The sequence below is a fragment of the Homarus americanus genome, unplaced genomic scaffold (genome assembly GCF_018991925.1).
Source record: "Homarus americanus isolate GMGI-L3 unplaced genomic scaffold, GMGI_Hamer_2.0 scaffold54679, whole genome shotgun sequence".
Classification (NCBI taxonomy): Eukaryota; Metazoa; Arthropoda; class Malacostraca; order Decapoda; family Nephropidae; genus Homarus; species Homarus americanus.
This window is the reverse complement of record NW_024722701.1, coordinates 3333425-3352553: the sequence shown is the minus strand read 5'-3', so window position 1 is coordinate 3352553 and position 19129 is coordinate 3333425. Positions and strand designations below refer to the sequence as shown.

At 38.3% G+C, this 19129-nt stretch overlaps 1 protein-coding gene across 1 annotated transcript; it reads right to left on the bottom strand.

Moving 5' to 3' along the window:
- Positions 1–6087: 6087 nt before the first annotated feature.
- Positions 6088–18004, bottom strand: LOC121863093 (zinc finger protein OZF-like). Its single transcript, XM_042361587.1, has 3 exons — positions 17940–18004; positions 14231–14274; positions 6088–8866 (listed from the first exon to the last, which is right to left on the bottom strand). Exon 3 carries the CDS (start codon positions 8268–8270, stop codon positions 6732–6734), a length of 1539 nt encoding a protein of 512 aa, XP_042217521.1. The 5' UTR covers positions 8271–8866; positions 14231–14274; positions 17940–18004; the 3' UTR covers positions 6088–6731.
- Between the last annotated feature and the right edge of the window lie 1125 nt (positions 18005–19129).

The window sequence follows — 19129 nt, the reverse complement described above, 5'->3', positions numbered from 1 at the left end:
ATCTAGCTCTGGCACATATCTAATATGCCCCTTTGTGGCACTGCCAGCAGGGTTCGCCTTGCACTAATTAATCAAGTGAGTCACTAGACGCTACAAGAGAATAAGCTATTGCTTGTCCGCTGTTGCCGTCATGAGTGGACATCGCTGTCCCTCCTTTATCAGTGATTCAACATGATTCCCTCACTTGTTCATGCGGATGTCGAGTCCACTCCTTTTCCTTCCACTTTCTTTGTGGTCCCATCACTGTATATACGAAAGTCTCCCCCTCCCCTTCCATCATGCCATCTATGAAGGTATCAAATTCCTCCCCCTCCTACCTTCTTCCTGTCAGACCCTCACCCCTTCCATTCAAGTGGGTACAGTAATAACACTCACCTGTTTTAGAGGCATCCGTATCTCTCCTGGAAAGTTCTTGCTACACTGAGATAAAATGACACTCACCATGCTGGCATGGTTTCATTATCCTGCTTCACAGGCTATTAGACAATCTGCTTTGTGTTTTGGAGATGTCTTGTCCTGTCTATCAGCTGCTGACTCATCAAACAGGTCCCAGCCCTAATTGGTAACAGCTTAACTTAACCATTGGAGCATACTTATACGTAACTGGTTCCAATCCCAGTAGACTGGTGCCTACACGAGAGAGCCTGCATCTGCCAAGCTTATACTTCAGATGGGCAAGGGATGACCTAATTGAGGTTTATAAAAATCTCAAAGGGCGCTACTCAGTTGAGTGTCCGTACCCGGAGCTAGTAGATGCCCACCCCACAAGGGGTCACATCTCAAGGTTGAAATAGCCACAAGTCCAAAAAACTGAGGGCAAACTTTTTCAGGGTGAGAATTGTGAACTCTTGGACCAACCTGCCAAATAATGTTGTGATGGAACTGAGTGTGAGCTCTTTCAAGACCAGACTTGACCAACATTGGAGCAGGTTCAGATACATTCAGGAGCCAGTGCATGGCCAGAACTGTACTTGCCAACACTGTGACACAAGAGACGTGACCAACTGACTAAGCCCCTAACAAGCCAATCAATGGTGAAGAGGATAAAAATAAACTAAAAGTAAAAGTAAGTACTAATTCCAATGGATCCCAATATTAATGGGCTTCAGCGGTAATGGTAAGGACAGTCATACCTCAGGGGCGATTAGAATTAAGGTCGTTTTGGGCAGAGAACCATTTGATCATGAAATTTTAAGTGATGACCCTGTCACAGCTCAACATCAGAAACCAATGTTTTCAGTTAGTTGGGTCTCTCCTCCCGTTTTAAACGTGTGGAAGCGTCCTCACACTCATGCCTCAGGAACGTCCTCACATCTTGGATGCATTAGACCACCTCCTTGTGGTTCAAGATCATCAAAATATTTTTGATGTACTTTCAGGGATGCCAGGTTTTTCTAAACGTACAGGTACATCAAACACCAATTTTTCTAAGTTTATGAAGATAGAAAATCATTCGTTTTACTGTATTGGGAGGGCCGTTCCTTGTTGACCGGCATTAAATTTCTTTCTCCTGGTGTTCCTCGTGGACCATATTATTATTCCCACCACCACTCATTTGGAAGAGGATATATAAAACATTTATTTTCTTCCCTTTATTAGTAGCCTGTCCAGACTCCCCCCTTCTCTATCACAGTCTGCAGTCTTGACCTCATATTCCCGGCGTGGTTCCAAATGAGGTCCAAGTGGGCAATCAGCTCCACTGCTGGCTCCTGAGTGTTCACAATTGAACCCCAAAGATTTTCGACCGGGTTCATGTCTGCCTCTTTGCTAGGCCAGTCCAACAGGTGGAGGTTCTCCTGTACGAGATCCACTGCTGAACCAGCCTAGCAGTGTGGATGGGGCAGTGATCCTGGACAGATATTATGAAGCTGGAAGGGAAGGGAAAATTCCTCTTACAGAGAGAGGGGAGGAAAAAATCATTAAGGATGTCAACATATGTTTTGGCACTAAATTATCCCTGAATTTCTGTGAGATCTCCGACGCCATGGAGAGTCATCCACCCCAACACTTGGCTGCTTCATTGTTGTTCATGGATATTGCGCTGATCATATTTGTGTAAAACAATGTAGATCTTATCACTTTGTTATATTCTACACTTTCAAGTCAAATTATAATTTATTATTTACTCCAAGATAAGTAGATTTCATAAATTAATTTGCTCTACAGTTTACTAAAATTAACAACATTAGAGGTTGCAAACATAACTTTATGGGTATGTTACCTTGTGTTGTTTTGGTGTCACACCTGGATACGGTCATGGTAGTCGGATGAAAATGGTTTTTCGTCGGTGAACACTACTCTTGCCCCAAATTCCTCCTCCTTATCGACATACTATCGAGTGAAGGCGAGCCTCAAGAGATGGTGGACATCTGTAAACCTCTTTGGCTAATGCTCATTGGTGGAGTATCCGGTGTAAATGAGCAGTGGCCTATTTCGAAACTCCAACATCATGTTGTACTGTATATTCAATCATGTTCGTAAGTAAAACAAATGCATGGATAGGTTTTAGAAACGGATAGAAAACAAATTATTTTTTATTTATCCATACTAACGTGTTTGGGTGTAAGCGTTAACCTTAGCTGACCACTGATTAGTTGCCTGGTTTGTGTGTTTCTGGAGGAGGAGGGATGCACCCAGCAGAGTCGCTGCTTAGGAATTTCGAGGCCGCCAGTCTGTGTGGCTTATAACTTAGTCAAATAAAATATTATAAGTGGCGTCCCTGTAGCGAAGGGTTTAATACAGACCAATACTATAGATGTAACATCCATAATTTTCTCCTAAATATTGTACTTACACTATACCCTGTACTCCAAAACGACCAGAAATGAAAAAAAATAAGCAATATTAAAATTTGAGATAAATATAAACTTAATTTTATTTTCTGTAGGCAAGATACAGGTGGATGTTTTGAGGTGCCTCAGCAAGAGAACCAATGAATTGTTTTACATGGCCAGACAATTATTCATAACAATTACAGTATTTTCATCTTCTCTGGGTCATTAGCAACATACTCCTATTATGGTAGAGAACAAGTATCAATAATATTTAGGCAAGATTCAGAAATTTTATTCATATATATTATAATAAATATTGATATATATATATCAGTAGTTCTGACGAGGTTACATTATTGTACAGATATTTTCTTAACCTACATAAGAATAAATATAATGTATCTAAAACTACTTAACCTTGACAGTTATACGTAGTACACTAATGTAATATGCATCATATACGTATTTTTTTTTTCAATGTTTTCTTGATATTTTCATTCCAACAACATACAGTTTTTACAATATTCCATTTTCTTATGATATAATTCTGCTGAACATTACAAAAACATCTTTACATTCTCAACTTATGTGCAATCCTCCCAGAAAAGAAGTTATGGGTGACTGGTCAAATGCTCCCCTGCCCTAACCTAACCATTAAGATTGAACCCCAATTTTAATGGTTAGGTTGGATCTCACAGGACAGAGACCCATCAGGGCTTATAACCTTGGTACAGTAGGATCGGGATATACGTATCGCGACTTTATATAGCGATTTTTGTATATTGCGGCTACCAAAATTATAGACATTTTCCTATATACAGGTATAGTGATAATTTTTTTTATTTCGCAAGGGAAATCAGGCAGGAAATATTTCAAATGTACCGCCATGGCAAACAAATGCGTTATTTTCTCACCGGAGGCGCCACCGTGGCTGCTTACTCACACTCGCCCGCTCAGCCTTTCTGAGTGAGTGTCAAGAAAGCAGCCGACTCTGCTGCAGATTACGACTTCTAAGGTGAGTGTAAATGGGTTGCTAGTGACGTAAAAAGTGAAGTGAAGATAATGGAAAGCTTAATGGAAAGATTTAATAATGTAACTAATATTTTTGGTGTTCGTTTATATAGGTGTGGGATTGTCAAGTGAGGGTGGCAGTGTGGTGTCTACTGCCGAGGATGGTGCGTCAGCTGCCGAGTCTGGTGTTCCTTGATATTGATACCGACATTGAAATAGCCTGTTGTTCCCGAGACTAGTGTTCATTGGTGCTTTAGTTAGCAAGAAAATGAACTCGTTAAGTCAAGTTTAGTCACTTTTTGGGGCCTCCAGAACCTAACCCTATTTTCCCCATTGATTACATGTAATTAATTATATATCGCGATTTAGTATATAGCGAACATCGTTGGACCCTATCTCGCTATATATCCCGACCATACTGTACTCATGTCAAGTGGTATCAAATCAAAGGTAAAGCTTGTCTTAAAAGTACGAGTTTTGAAGTAATGTGGTCCCCCAATTGATATCAAGGTCAATACTTTATATCTTACTACGCCTATACTTTTAGGAATACTTTACGGTATGCAGGTTGCCCTCATTTATACCAAGGGTTGCATTCACCCTCTTGACAATTTTTGTGTGTTTATTATGAATCTCTAGGATGTAGTTCTGTATAAGTATTGGCATCAAACTAATGAATGTTTATTTACTAATTATAATACCCTGTACTAGAAATTAGTGAAAATACAGAACCAAACAGTGCAGGGAAGAGATCTTTACAATGTTCTGACATGACTTCTAGCTGGCAATGACACCTTGGTGGTCCATTCCAGCAGCATATGATGCTTTTCTTACAGCATAAATATAATTGCACTATGATAATTAACCACTTTTAAAATTAACACAAATAAGGTATTCATGAAGTATGTTTCATGAAACGTACAAGTGAAAACAAGAAACAGAATTTGAAATAATAATTGGTGCCAAGTTTAGTGTTCACAGTGTAGCATCAGTAAATGGGAAAATTTATGAGAACATAATTTTGGCAAGATACTGTATTTATTTTTTTAAGCCATTCCACAAATCTCTAACATTATGTAACTTCTTCAGAAAAATGCAGTGTAACAAAAACAGGCAGATAATTTTTACTCTTATATATGAACTTATCTGTTTTCTAAGATATAAGCACTGTAAGTACTGTTATCACATTAAATAATGGTTATTTACTGACTATAACACTAGTACAGTATCTGTGTAAATGCCAGACAAAACAGCACAAGAAAGACGTGTGATCAATGCTTCAGGTGCAGTTTGGAGTAAATGTTTTCTCTTGATGCATTAATTGTAGGAAAGATGATATTGCGATGCATATCCATGACTGTGTAAACCTTAATTCAGTACGGTATACAGTATATAAAATATGGGTATCTATAGTAAAAATTAATCAGTGCGCGGGTAAATCTAGTTTTTGCTAGGCCGGCATAAACAAAGACTACCTGGAGTTTTATTAATGATAGGTAGAAGCTACAGCAACTTCTCGATGGATATCGAGGGTTAGGGTGGGCAAGCCTATATATTTTTGTCAAACCCTAAGAATGACTTAAAAAATATAGCTAGTTATAGGTTTTACTTGTGAAGTACCGGTAAACTTTTCTATATGCTGTACATAGTATACCCATTATTTGTATTAAGTATGATGAAGCCATAGATATACTGTATTACCATCATCAGTTTTGTCCAAATGATCCAACAATGCTACCTGTTAGGTTTGTTAAGAGAAGTATTCTTCTTCTTCTGGTACTTCTCACTTAAACTTGCCAAGCCATCAGTATAATGTTTCAGGTCAGAAGGAAATAAAGTAACAGCTTGAATGACAAGGTGGATGCTCAGTGATAAATGTAGGGAAGCCGGGAGACATTGTTACTACGGTACACACACAAAATGGCAACTTTATTTGGTTTGAAAATGTAAACAAATAATGGTTGACCAGGGGGTGTATCACTGCAATGCCCTGACAACTTAATGAAAGTATACTCTGGAAGCTCACTGGTAAAGTTTCCTCCAGTGTTCCTCTTAGCCTGGTGGTAGTGGCATCATAGATTTTCCATTGAACCAGATTTGGGGTGGTGGTCACCTCCTCCTCAGACCATGTGTTAGGTCACACTGAGCTCACCAAGTGCATCAAAGTCATATCCTGTTCATGTATGTTAGTTACTAGTTCTGATTTGCACATTTCATTGCTTTTTGTTTTTGTGCTGCAGCTTTATACAATTTAGATCGTAGGATTTCTTTTCATGAAACAATGTCTAAAAATACAATGATCTGTACTGTAATTATTTTTATTACAACATTGGAGATATAGGGTATTGCCACTCCAGAGTCATCAACTGCCCAGCTGGATGAAGCAACAACAGATGGTGAATTGTTTCAAGGAAAATTATTTCAGAGGAATGTTGATTACACATTAGGAACAGATGGGTTGTGCTGGTGTAGTCAAACCATCTTGGTAAAGTTTGAGGAAGTGTCTGGAAGCAGTATACTGAAGTGTTGTAAGAGCTGTTGCTATTTGAGCAGAGGGGGGATTTGGGATCTGTATTTTTCATAATTTGTAAGGATACTACAGAGTTGGTAGTTTTTGGTCACACAAACTCTATCCAATTGGGATCATTTACTTTGCTGACATGAAACAGCTTGAACAGACAGCACCCGGGTGAGTTCAGAAAAGGTAACCACCCTGTATGCTGTCTTCTGATATTAATACCTGTCCTTTGGTACTGTCAAGGTAACATCAACTACCTGGTAGGTACAATACATTACAGTACACTTTATTTACTTTGGTTTACGAAACAGGTCCTCTCTTGCCCCCTTTACACCATTAAGATTCCTCAATATCTCCTTTGTTTATTTACCCACAGAGTGCAGAGTATGGAAAAAGTAATATTTTTAATGTTCTTCAAATTACTATCGTTAATGTTCTTGCTTTATATAAATGTCAGCAATATCCTTTTCTTCTTTTATAATTGGTTCACACATAAATGCACACATATCTATCTCCTGCTTAATGGGTTTCAACTCTTGAGAATTATCAATCAAACTTGGGTCAATAATTTCATCATCTTCTGAAGGTAAATAATCTGCAAACCTTCCATCATCATCTGACTCTTCAGCATTTAGTGGCAAGGATGGCTCTTTAGGAGATATTGGTCTTGGGTCTTCACAATTGTCATCTGAATTGGAGTCAGAAAATTCACCATTTCCTGATGGTGAATAATCAATATATCTTCCGCTGTCCTCTGAATCATCAGCATTCAGAGACACAGATGACTTTTCATGAGGTGTTGTCTTGCTTCTGGTGTGCTTGTCATCTGAATGAGTCTTCATGTGCCGTATAAGAGAATGGCCAAAAGAAAATGTTCTGTCACATAAGTCACACTTATGCGGACTGTTCCCAGTGTGGATGTACATGTGTTGATTAAGATACCAATTAGTGGGGAATGACTGATCACATTCTTGACACTTGAAAGGTTTGTCAGGGGTATGAGTGATCTTGTGTTTTCTTAGCCGCCACTTAGTCTTAAATTCTTTTCCACACTCACTACATGGGTATTTGTTGTTTGAGTGAGTCTTCATGTGTTGGTCGAGGTGCCACTTTGTTGTGTATGCTTTTCCACATTCACGACATGTGTGAGGTCTGTTATATTTTATGTGGGTGCGTATGTGCTGACTCCTGTGAACCTTCGTGGCAAAAGACTTACCACAGAAGCTACAGTCATACAGAGCATCACCACTGTGGGTGGCCATGTGCAGATTTAATCGTGATACAATGGCATAAGACTTTCCGCAGATATCACACGTATGAGGTTTGTCACCTGTATGACTCCTCATATGTAGAACAAGATCCTTCTTGGTATCACAGACCATATCACATTCACTGCACTTGAACCTATCACTTGCATGGGTCTTCTTGTGCAAATTTAGGCGCTGTATAATTGCAAATGACTTGCCACATTCTGTGCACTTGTGAGGCTTCTCACCTGTGTGTTTAAACATGTGTCTTCTCAAGGATCCATTATCAATAAATCCTTTCTCACATTCAGAACACTTGAATGGCTTGAAATTAGTGTGGGTCTTCATATGCTGTGTTAAGTTCCAATTGGATAGAAATACCTTCCCACACTCATCACACTTATATTCAATGTTTGCGTGGCTCCTCATGTGCCGGCTAAGATGCCAGTCGCTAGCCAAAGTCTTACCACATTCGCTACACTTAGGTTTGATATTTCTGTAACTGTCTACCAGTTGGGGTGACTGGATGGTTTCACTGTCGCCAGAGTGACTCTTATTCATGTGCTGAGTTAGATCAGACTTAGCATGAAAAGATTTGTCACATATTTTGCACTTAATAGAACTGTCACCATTGTGGACCACCATATGTCTCGCCAAGTTGAACTTGCGCTCAAATTTTTTTCCACATTCTTTACACTTCACTTTAGTTTTATTTGCCATTGTTGGAAATGAATTTATAAGAGTGTTGGAGTTAAGCCCACTAGTAAAAATTTTAAAGCATTAATTCTGAAGGTATAAATTTTCCCACAGTTACTGGATGACTAACCAATTGCAAAATTGCTCAATTTAACAAAGTTCATTGTAGTGTTTATCAAAACAATTCATCCACATCTGTGAACAATGTATACACTGCTTATTGATTTAATATTACAATACAAAACATACATTTACAAAGTACATACATCAATAATTAAGACTGAAGAGTAGACTATAGTACTATATTTCATATTAAGGATCATCTCAGATAAATGCTTTATATCAGAGTAACATAATTATTAATATACTGTACTGTATTAATGTACTAAACTGGGTATAACTTCCACCTCATACATATATAATCACTTTAATTTTTAAATAAGAGTACTACATCAATACTGTTCTAACATACTCAACCGTCAGTTACCCTCAGCTTTATAAACTGAACATATACAGCCTGGTAATACTGTTGGAAGATGGCAGGGAAGTATTGTACCTCTTGAACTTTTTTTTTTAAATCCTTTAGTTTTCACGTCCTTGTATCAAACTGTTGACACAAACTGAAAAAAAATTTATGTTATCTTAGTGAGACTACTTAAGCTCATACAGTTTTGTTTTAATGAAGTATTGAATCATTAATTTTATTTCTATGGCTGTGATTATGAGACAGAGTTAACTGTAAAATTCCAACAACTGGAACACCTCTGTGGTAGTCTATGGTGTCAACTTATCTAGCGTCAGGCTACGATACCATTGGGACCAGTACAGTGTTTTGTATTACTGCTTTGGTGTTCCTCATCCATTGAGCCTGGGTTGAGGTAATTTCTTATAATGTTTGTCCTGTGATTACTTCAAAATGCTGTACAGTCAAGCTCCAGATTCACCAGAGAAAAGCCTACAGAAAAGGTTCACTGCACCTCACAACTCACTAATGCACCAGAATTATCTGAACTGTTTAAAGCAAATCAGTTATGTTACTATTACACTTACACAACTAAGGTCTTAAAGGTTATTAAAAGACTATTACATCAATAATAATAAAAAAAAATATGAAACAAATCTGGGTTGAAAATCACACACATGTCTGGTTGTCAACAACTGTTTTCACCGAGATGATTGTTATTTACTGTAGTGATATATGTAAGTAACCACAGAATTTGTCTGATAAATAGAAAATTGTGTACTGCACAGTAATATAAAGATAAAAATAAGAACAAATAAGTGTAAGGGTATATTGTATGTGGAGACGAGTGTACAGTAAGATCTTGTAGACTGGAAAAATTGCACCAAATTCAAATTTGCCAAATGCAAATTCATAGGTAAACTTATGGGAAAAATAACAATATAGACTGGCCACTCTACATCAACCTCTGATTTTCCCGTTTATAAACTCCAAATGATACAAATTTTGCCTTTATTGACTTGATTGTGCTTTCCGGAAACTAGTTTTTAGGCCTTCCTCAAGTAATTTAATCACACACTGCTTATCCTGCATCCAGTACTTGGCAAACTTAACTCCCATACGATAGTCCCACTTCTCCTTTTCCTTATTTGGCCGCTTAGGTGGGTCTGTCCCGCCCCCACCAGCACCAGTAGGACCCCCAGTAGAGGTAGAGGCCATAATCTTGATTCGACAGGTGGTAGGACCACCTAAAAAAAGCTCACAATAGCTGCCCGGACAGTCGCTAGGATGGCGAGGGCTACAACGCCATAGTTGGGTTCTTGTAAACCTCTTTTATGTACACCACCAGCAATTTGATCACCAGAATGCTTCTTAGAAACATTCTTCTTACCTTCTCTTTCCATATTTATCGCTAACACAACATAATTGGAGAAAATAGCAAAAAGCACGGAGTAATTGACAGAAACTACATCAAGACCTACAGGCCGATTACTGACTCTGCAGTGCGCCTCTTCGGGCAGTGGATAGTTCACCATCCCTGGACTGAAGTACTTAGCGTGGATGACGTGGAAACCAAATGGATAAATTATACCAACACCACCACGGAAGCTCACCACCACTTCTTCCCCGAGAAGTCCGTCAGATCTCACCCAGCTGACTTGCCCTGGATCACACCTCGGATCAAAAGACTTATGCAACAGAGAGACAGAGCCTTTCATCTCAATGACCACATCCGCTACAGGTCCCTTCGCAACCGAGTCATCCGCGAAATACGCACTGCAAAGAAGTCCCACTACCCAACCAAATTACAACACCTGAAGCAGACCAACATCAGTCAATGGTATGGTAAGCTTAAAGAACTCTGTGGACTAAACAATAAGACACACCCCCTCCCCTTCCTTAGCCATCTCACTAATGTTGACGCAGCTGAACAAACAACCAACCATTTCGCTACTATATGCCAGACGCTCCCCCGGCTTGACACAACCACTCTCCCTGCTTACCTACCAGCCCCCCTTCCCACTGACTTAGTAGAAGAATTTGAAGTAGCAAAACGCTTGGACAAACTAAAATTAAAACGCTCTACCACCCCCATTGACTTACCAATGAAACTCTTCAAGGAGTTCTCCCCGGAGCTTGCTAAACCCCTATGCTCCATCATCAATGCTTCTCTCAGTCAAGCCAGATGCCCAGCTGACTGGAAGACCTCTTATGTATCACCAGTGCCCAAGTCAACCAGCCCACAATCCTTAAATCAGCTACGACCTATTGCAATCACCCCAATACCCAGCCTAATCTGTGAAAGTTTTGTGTTCGACTGGGCTTATGCTGATATTGCAGGAGTCGTAGACCCTCAGCAATTTGGCAACATGAAAACTTCCTCCACCACTCACTGTCTTGTCAGCTTTCTCGATTACATATACCGCCATCTCGAGAAACGAAAAACGTCTGTAGCTGTCGCCTTCATTGATTTCACTAAAGCGCTCGACCTAGTCGACCACAATATAATCATCAACAAAGCTATTGACCTCGGCTTCGGAGAAGTCTTATACCATGGCTTACAGACTTCCTCAGTGACCGACGCCAAGCTGTACGCTTCAGAGGGGCTGTCTCCACCTTTCAGTCACTCACCTGTGGCGTCCCCCAAGGCACCAAGATGGGACCACTCTGCTTCCTTATGCTCATCAATGATGCCCTAAGAGAAACCCCTGCTCGCTGGAAATATGTCGACGACTCCACCATTGGGATCAGCGTCAACAATTCTGCTCCCAACTATACCGCCCTTCAGGATTTATTGAACAGTCTCCAAAACTGGGCCACCAACAACCATGTCACCATCAACCATACCAAGACCATGGTTATGCACATCAACCTCTCCTCCGACATTGTCCCACCTCCTTCCATTACTCTAGGTCCGAACACACTCCAGGTTGTAGATTCCACGAAGCTCCTCGGCATCACCATAGACAACAAACTAAATTGGAAACCACACGTCAGTGAAGTTGTCAAATCCTCCAGTTTCCGTCTCCACCTCCTCCGCCGACTCAAGTCCCTCGGAGTTCCTGCACCCGAGCTCCTCAGTGTTTACACAACATTCATACTTCCCAAGCTCACCTATGCCTCCCCCACCTGGTCTTCCTCCCTAAATGCCACACAACAAAAGAAAGTGCAAAAGAGGGCATATTATTCTCACTTTCTCCACTGACCATCGACCTCATAAATTGAACACAACCGCACCAGAGATCCAGACTGTTCGATTGTAAAAATTATCAATAACTTGTAATAAATCAAGTGTATTCACTCCCAGTAAACACTACTCCTTGCACTGTCACTATGTTGAAATGAACTGTAGTTTGAGCTTTTCCCCATCTAGTTATTATATGTCTTATTTGTGTCACTTATGTTACTTGTATATTATTTGTAATTCGTAACCCATTCCCCAAATATGTAACTGTATATTTTCAGCCTTCTGGCTGCCAAGCTTTCAATAAACCGTTAATTATTATTATTATTAACTGCGCGATTCAACTGGTCACGTGATGTAAACAGAGAGCGCTGGTGTAAACTGTTATTAGTCCTCACTGCGAAACATTCTTTTTACTTATTCTTTTCATACAGTATTTACGGATAACCGCTAAATTTGCAAAAAAAAAAAAAAAAAAATTTACAGTGTCTCTCAAAAAACACTTCACAAACAAAAGACACGAATCAATTGAACATGTGATGTCAAACATGAACTGTAAACATTGCATAACCCCGCGCCACGCTTAAAACTTTGAGGATGAAGTCGTGTTATAGACAACATTCGTATGCAAAAGTTCGCATTTTACAAACAGTGTTCCCCTATTCATCAATCGCGTTACAACCAATTCACATTGACAAAACACGAGTTGTAGCAGAAATGACTGTAACTGGTATGAGGGCTGTGACGTCATTCAAGACGGTGGCCAGCATTCAGCTTGCTGGATCTCGCGAAACTCAAGATATTTTACGCCAAATATAAGACTTGGTTACATTAGGTAGTACTCGCAAAATTCAAAAATGCGAAATGAAATCTTACTGTATATCTGGGAGCAGCTGGCAGAAGGGAGGGGGGAGAGGTCAGGTGGGTGGCTCCCCCCCCCCCCTCCCCCCAAGCAAGATCCCTTTAAAACTCTTTATACAATTTCACCATAATTCTCATATAATTTAGGTTCAATTGGTTGATATAATATCCTAAAGAATCGACTTTCCTGAAAAAAGAATCCCACCATGAATCATTTGTTTACAAAGGCCAAAATGTTTGGCTGAAAGAGCTGATAGGCATAGCTGCTTACCACAACATCTATCTTCAACACTTAGTAAATTAGTACAGTATAGTAGTGTATTTATCATCACTTCATAAATAATACTGGAGTGTACATTATTGTGTATCTGCATATACCCTGGTTTATTCATTAATCATTTGTCTAAGTGTACCAAAAGCCAAATTGAGCCATCCTGCATCATTCAAAGGAATCTTCATATCAATACAGTACAGTGTGTTATAGTGACCCCTGTTGTAAGCTGGTCTGCTGAAAGCTCTCACATAACACATCCTGAGTAAATACCTTCAAATACAGCTTATCCTTTTATATTCAGTCATAATACAGATTACATACAGTATTGTATTTTTCTCTATTACTGAAGATGTTATACTAATCATGATGAACCATAAACCATAAGACGCCAATCATATGAGAATATAATACTGAATCAATAAATAAATAAACCTGACTAATGTGGCAACACCTGATCAGCCCCAGCCTGTTTACATACTCAAGTGTCTTATTTCTCAGTAGGCCTATAGCAAATCTGATTAGACCACAGTACAGTATTTAGTAAGTGTTGTTCATTTAAAAAAAAAAATTTAATTCCCCATTTCTTAAAATATGTACCTCCTTTTTTTTTGTGTGTGTATTTTTGCTGACCAGAGCACCTTAGTCCCCCAAAAAAAGAATTCCATTATAATGAAGTCCAATTTATCAAGGTTTTACTGTACTTGACAAACTTGATCCAGTGAACATTCCCACTGTGCTGGGCTAGAAATTTCCTATAGTCACTGAGGATATCAGCATATACTTAAAACATTTTCTTACAGACATGCAATTAAGCATAACATTATTGATGTAATATTCACATTAATTGAACTTGAGACAATAATACTCAAGTGCTGCTTAATGGCACTAATTGATTCTAAAAAATCTTTATCTAAAGTATAGCCGGGAAAAAAAAAATACCTGTACAATTCTTGTGCGAAACAAAATGACACCACGGATGAAGGTTTTGATGGTCCCATGAGGCATATGTACTGTTATTCACCCATCATATTACAATGAACTAATTTTATATTTTGAATGAAGTAACTTAATTAGGCCTACCCCAATCATGCTTATTAATCTTAGAGACAAAAGGATTGTTTATTTCCAAATTCGTTAGACCCCTCCTGAACGATATTTTTTTTTACCCAGTATACACAAAAAAAGCTGTTGGATATACTCACATGTACTGTAGTCCATACTAGCCTCAGAACCTCGGGCATCACACCTGCAACACACACTCCACTCACTTATTGTGTAAGGGTTGATATGGTTTGACTACACCCTAAGCTGACTTATTCTAAGCCGACTTAACCTAAGCTGACCTCACCTAATCTAATCTAAGTTGATTTAATCCAACCTAATCTAATTCAGCTTGACCTAACCTGGATAGTCTAATTAAACCTAATTTTGAACTTTTGAAAATAATGTTAAAATATTCTTAGGAATAATTTGATTCAGTCTGTCTACATATGGTTAAAGATGACTTGACTATTCACTTGTGATAGCAGTTGAAAAGAAACCAACAAACCTAACCTAATGTTTTTATGTTTATATTCTTAATGATGTTTGATTTACTGAGGCTAGGTTTGGTTAGTTAAATATTGTTGTTCCTTTGATGTTCAATACTTTTTACTTTCATCCTCTTCACCACTGATCAGCTCATAAACCGCTTGGGTGGTCAGTAGAGTTGTAAAATGTCCAGGCTCTGTTAGTCAAGTAAAAGTATTGTTACACTGCCAAAATGTTACTCAAGTAGAAGTAAAAGTATCCAAAGTTCAATGTACTCAAGTACAGTGTTCCCTCGATTAACGAACACAATTGGTTCCGCAGAGTCGTTTGTTAACCAAAAATTTTGTTAACTGAACTATTATTTCAATGGGATATTGGGTAATTGGTTCCAACTCACAGAAAAAGTACATAATGTACAAAGTACTGTATACTGGTAATAGAATTAACAAAACATTTAATATAAACTAAATACAGTACAGCTCCTCCCCGGCTCATGACCTACCCGACCTACGTCCACCCGCACTTACGATCTGCTCAGTCCGTAACGACCATCCGCACATACGACTGAGCAGTCGGGACCAAAAAATTTGTCAAATGACGCGCGCATTTTCTATACTGAAACGTTTCCGTCCGATACAAGCGAGAGCATGGCTTGGGTCACCGCGTGGGCACAGCACCCACGCAGTAGAGCACTTAGTTGATGTTTGGCTGTAGTATCCGCAACTGATCGCGCTGTGTACTGACATTATTTCCGTACTTAATTGACATTATAATGACTGGAAAGCATACAAGTGAGAGTGCTGGTGGTGCTCAGAAGAAAAGGAGACAGTCAATTACTTTTGAGACGAAAAAGAAGATAATAATGCAGTATGAAAATGGAAAAACTGTAGCAACAATTTCATGCGACCTAGGGTTTTCGCATTTGACCATATCCACTATTCTGAAGGACAAGGAACGTATTCGTGATGTAGTGAAAGGATCAGCACCTATAAAGGGAATTATGATTACGAAGAAAAGACAAGGTCCTATTCACGAGATGGAAAAGTTATTGGTGATATGTATAGAAGACCAGATACAGAAGCAAGTCATGGGTGGTTTAACAGATTTAAGAACCGCCACAGTTTACTTAAGGTGAGTGGAGAGGCAGCTAGTGCTGATGTTGGTGCTGCCGAAGCTTTTAAGGAGGAGCTAGATCGTGTGATTGTGGAAGGAAATTATTTGCCTGAACAATATTCAATGTGGATGAAACTGGATTATTGTGGAAGCGCATGCCTGACCGGACATACATCCACAAAGAGGCGAAAACAAAGCCAGGATTCGAGGCATTCAAGGACCGAATTACACTTCTGTTGGGGGGGAATGTTGCTGGTTTCAAGCTAAAGCCCTTCATGATCTATCATTCAGAGAACCCCAGGGCTTTTAAACATGTCAGCAAGCACACACTGCCAGTGTTTTATCGCAGTAACAAGAAAGCCTGGATGACTCTAGTACTGTTTGAGGATTGGTTCATGAATTGTTCCATGACTACATTAAAGGTAAGTGCTCAGTTACACTGTATCCATTCTTCAATATTGATTATTTTTGCTGTGCTGTATTTCATTTTAGATTTTATAATTTTTTTTTTTTTGCATTTCCGACTTACGACCTGGATTTGGGTCCCTAACTCTGTCGTAAGTCGAGGAGGAGCTGTACTGTACTGTACAGTATACTGTACAATAATAATTAAAAAGACAATAAAATACAGTACTGAATTTTAACTTACTTTGAGGTGTGTATGTCATATTCCTGGCAGCTTTGTTTAAATATCAAACAGCTGATTGTACAGGCAGCCGATGATGACATGCCATATTCTTTACAGAGTGCATTGGTTCTAATGCCTTCTTCATGTTTCATAATAATTTCTGCACTGCATATTATCAATATGTTGACTAAATTTCAGAATGACCAATAATTTTAATGTAAAAATGCAAAAAATATTCAAGAGACCAACAAACTCGATGTTCACTCCACTGTAAACAAAGTTAAACTGAGAAACGTTGGTGGGTGATTTGATCAGCTGAAGGCCACACAAAAACTGTTCCCTGTACTGTATATATTATCAATATGTTAACTAAATGACCATTAATTTTAATATATAAAATGCAAAAATATTCAAAAGCACAACTTTCTTGATATTTACTCCTAAGGAAACGAATGTAAATATAGCACCAATTACTGTACTGTATTGGTGAATTTGCCGATCAGCTGATGCGCACAAAAAACGTTTCTCGCAAGGCTTTCGTTAATAAAAGTTTTGTTCATTAATTGAACTGAAAATCCTTATGGGAGGTAATTTGTTAACCGAAAATTTGTTAATTGAACCGTCCGTTAATCGAGGACCACTGTACTGAAGGTAAAAAGTAACAACAAATTAATTGTCTCTAATATTAAAATATATCTACAACTATTTGCATTGTAGCAGAAATAACTGTATATGTATATATATATATATATATATATATATATATATATATATATATATATATATATATATATATATATATATATATATATATATATATATATATATATATATATATATATATATATACATACACAGTTATTTCTGCTACAATGCAAATAGTTGTGTTCTTTTCTCCCCCATCCAAAAACCCGGGTTTCTCTTCCACTATTGCTGGGGAGGGGGTAAAAAACGAGCTATTTCCGCCCAAAATGAATGTCAGATTCGTTTAAAACACCAAACTATACTGGAAAAACATATTGGTCAACCCAAATGGACTCATGTCCTAAAGTAAAAAATTTATCATTCTTTCTGTATAATACACTGGGGAACAGAGCCTCACGGCTAGGAAGTTATGTAAGGTTAGGTAGTATTGTTTGGTTAGATTGGTGAGGTCTTCTACTAATGCTTCTGCTGCTTGTTTTTCTTATCAACTAAGGTTAGGTGAAATTAAGACGTTTTAGGATAATTTTCTATAAAAATCAGCGGCTGGTCAGTCATTACCCATCCCAGAAACCTTATAAGCTTGTGTTGTGAAATAGCCAAAAATTTCCAAAAGTTGCTGGTTAACCTGAACAACCATCGTCAACATTAGCTCAGTATTACCTTAACAACTTATTTCCATACAGATTCATATTTTTGTCCATATATGTTAAGTAACCTTCTGTCTACTTACATGATTAAACTAGATTGAGCTTGAATAACAAACTTGCTATCGTACTGATGACAACCTGATCAATACCTCATACCTACATGGGTCCTATGCCATCTTTCAAGCATAGGAATCTAAGGTTTATTTTTTTAATGGTTTATCGTGATGCATATAGGGAAGTATGAGCGATGGAAATTAAACTGAAATGAGAAATATACTTCAAACTTACTGTCCTGGTTCTGGATAAGCCTCGGTGACCTAATGGCCAATGTTGAGAAATTACAACGAACGTGATCGGTATATTATATAACTTTTTTTATTATCAAGTAGAAGATATAGACTATTAGATGAATAAAAAAAATAAAAAAATAAATACCTTAAGATGATTAGTTTAAGTTATCCAAAAAATAATTGGTTTTTAGAAATTATGAATATCTGTGGTGTTTTCTGTAACATAACGGTCAGGCTCCTCCTCCTGCTTACACCCGCTGACCGCAGACTGTAGAGCTAAAATCCCGCTGACCGCAGACTGTAGAGCTAAAATCCCGCTGACCGCAGACTGTAGGGCTAAAATCCCGCTGACCGCAGACTGTAGAGCTAAAATTTAGTCTTGCAACCCACAGATTTAAATTAATTCTCAAACACCACCAAGTAATATACACACGCGACATATAAGTTAACACGTTACAGATAAAACCATACATCAGCCCCATACTGTCACTATTACAAATGGGTATTATAGATTTAAAAATAGGTAATCAAATAAATAAGGTTTATATTTTTATGGAAAAAAATAGAAAACACCTTTATGTATAGGATGATGGATGCTCTGTAGTGTACACATTTTGAGATAAAAAAGGGTCAGTTTATAGTATCACACCGGTCTTTATTTAAAAATAGGTTTTCCTATGTATTGTGATGAGTTTCAAACAAATTTGGTATTCATTTCCACCGGAAATCACGTGGTTTTTAACCCCCCTGCACCCAACAATCATAACGGGAAAAGTTGGATTTTTTTAAAATAAATAAATTATAATACCAACCAACCAAGAAAACCTAACCTAACCTGGACCCCCGTCGGAGGCCTGGAGCGGTGCGTGCGCAGGGGGGTCAGACCAACCTAACCTACCTTGCGTCAGACCACCTCCGCCATAAGTAAACTTTGTGACTGAGTGAAAGTAATAATCTTAAAAAAAAATAATATATCGGGTATCCTTAATTTACAGTGGAAATGTCATAGACGAAAAATGTCTTACAATTGTGTAAACACTACGAGCTACTTATTTTTGATGCGCAAAATAAGGACCGATGTGATACTATAAATTCACCCCCAAAGGTTATGGCGCTCTGCTGCCTTTTAGGCGTAACAAAGAAATACAACTGCTGTAGATGACACAATCAAAAGGTAATTTTGTATCA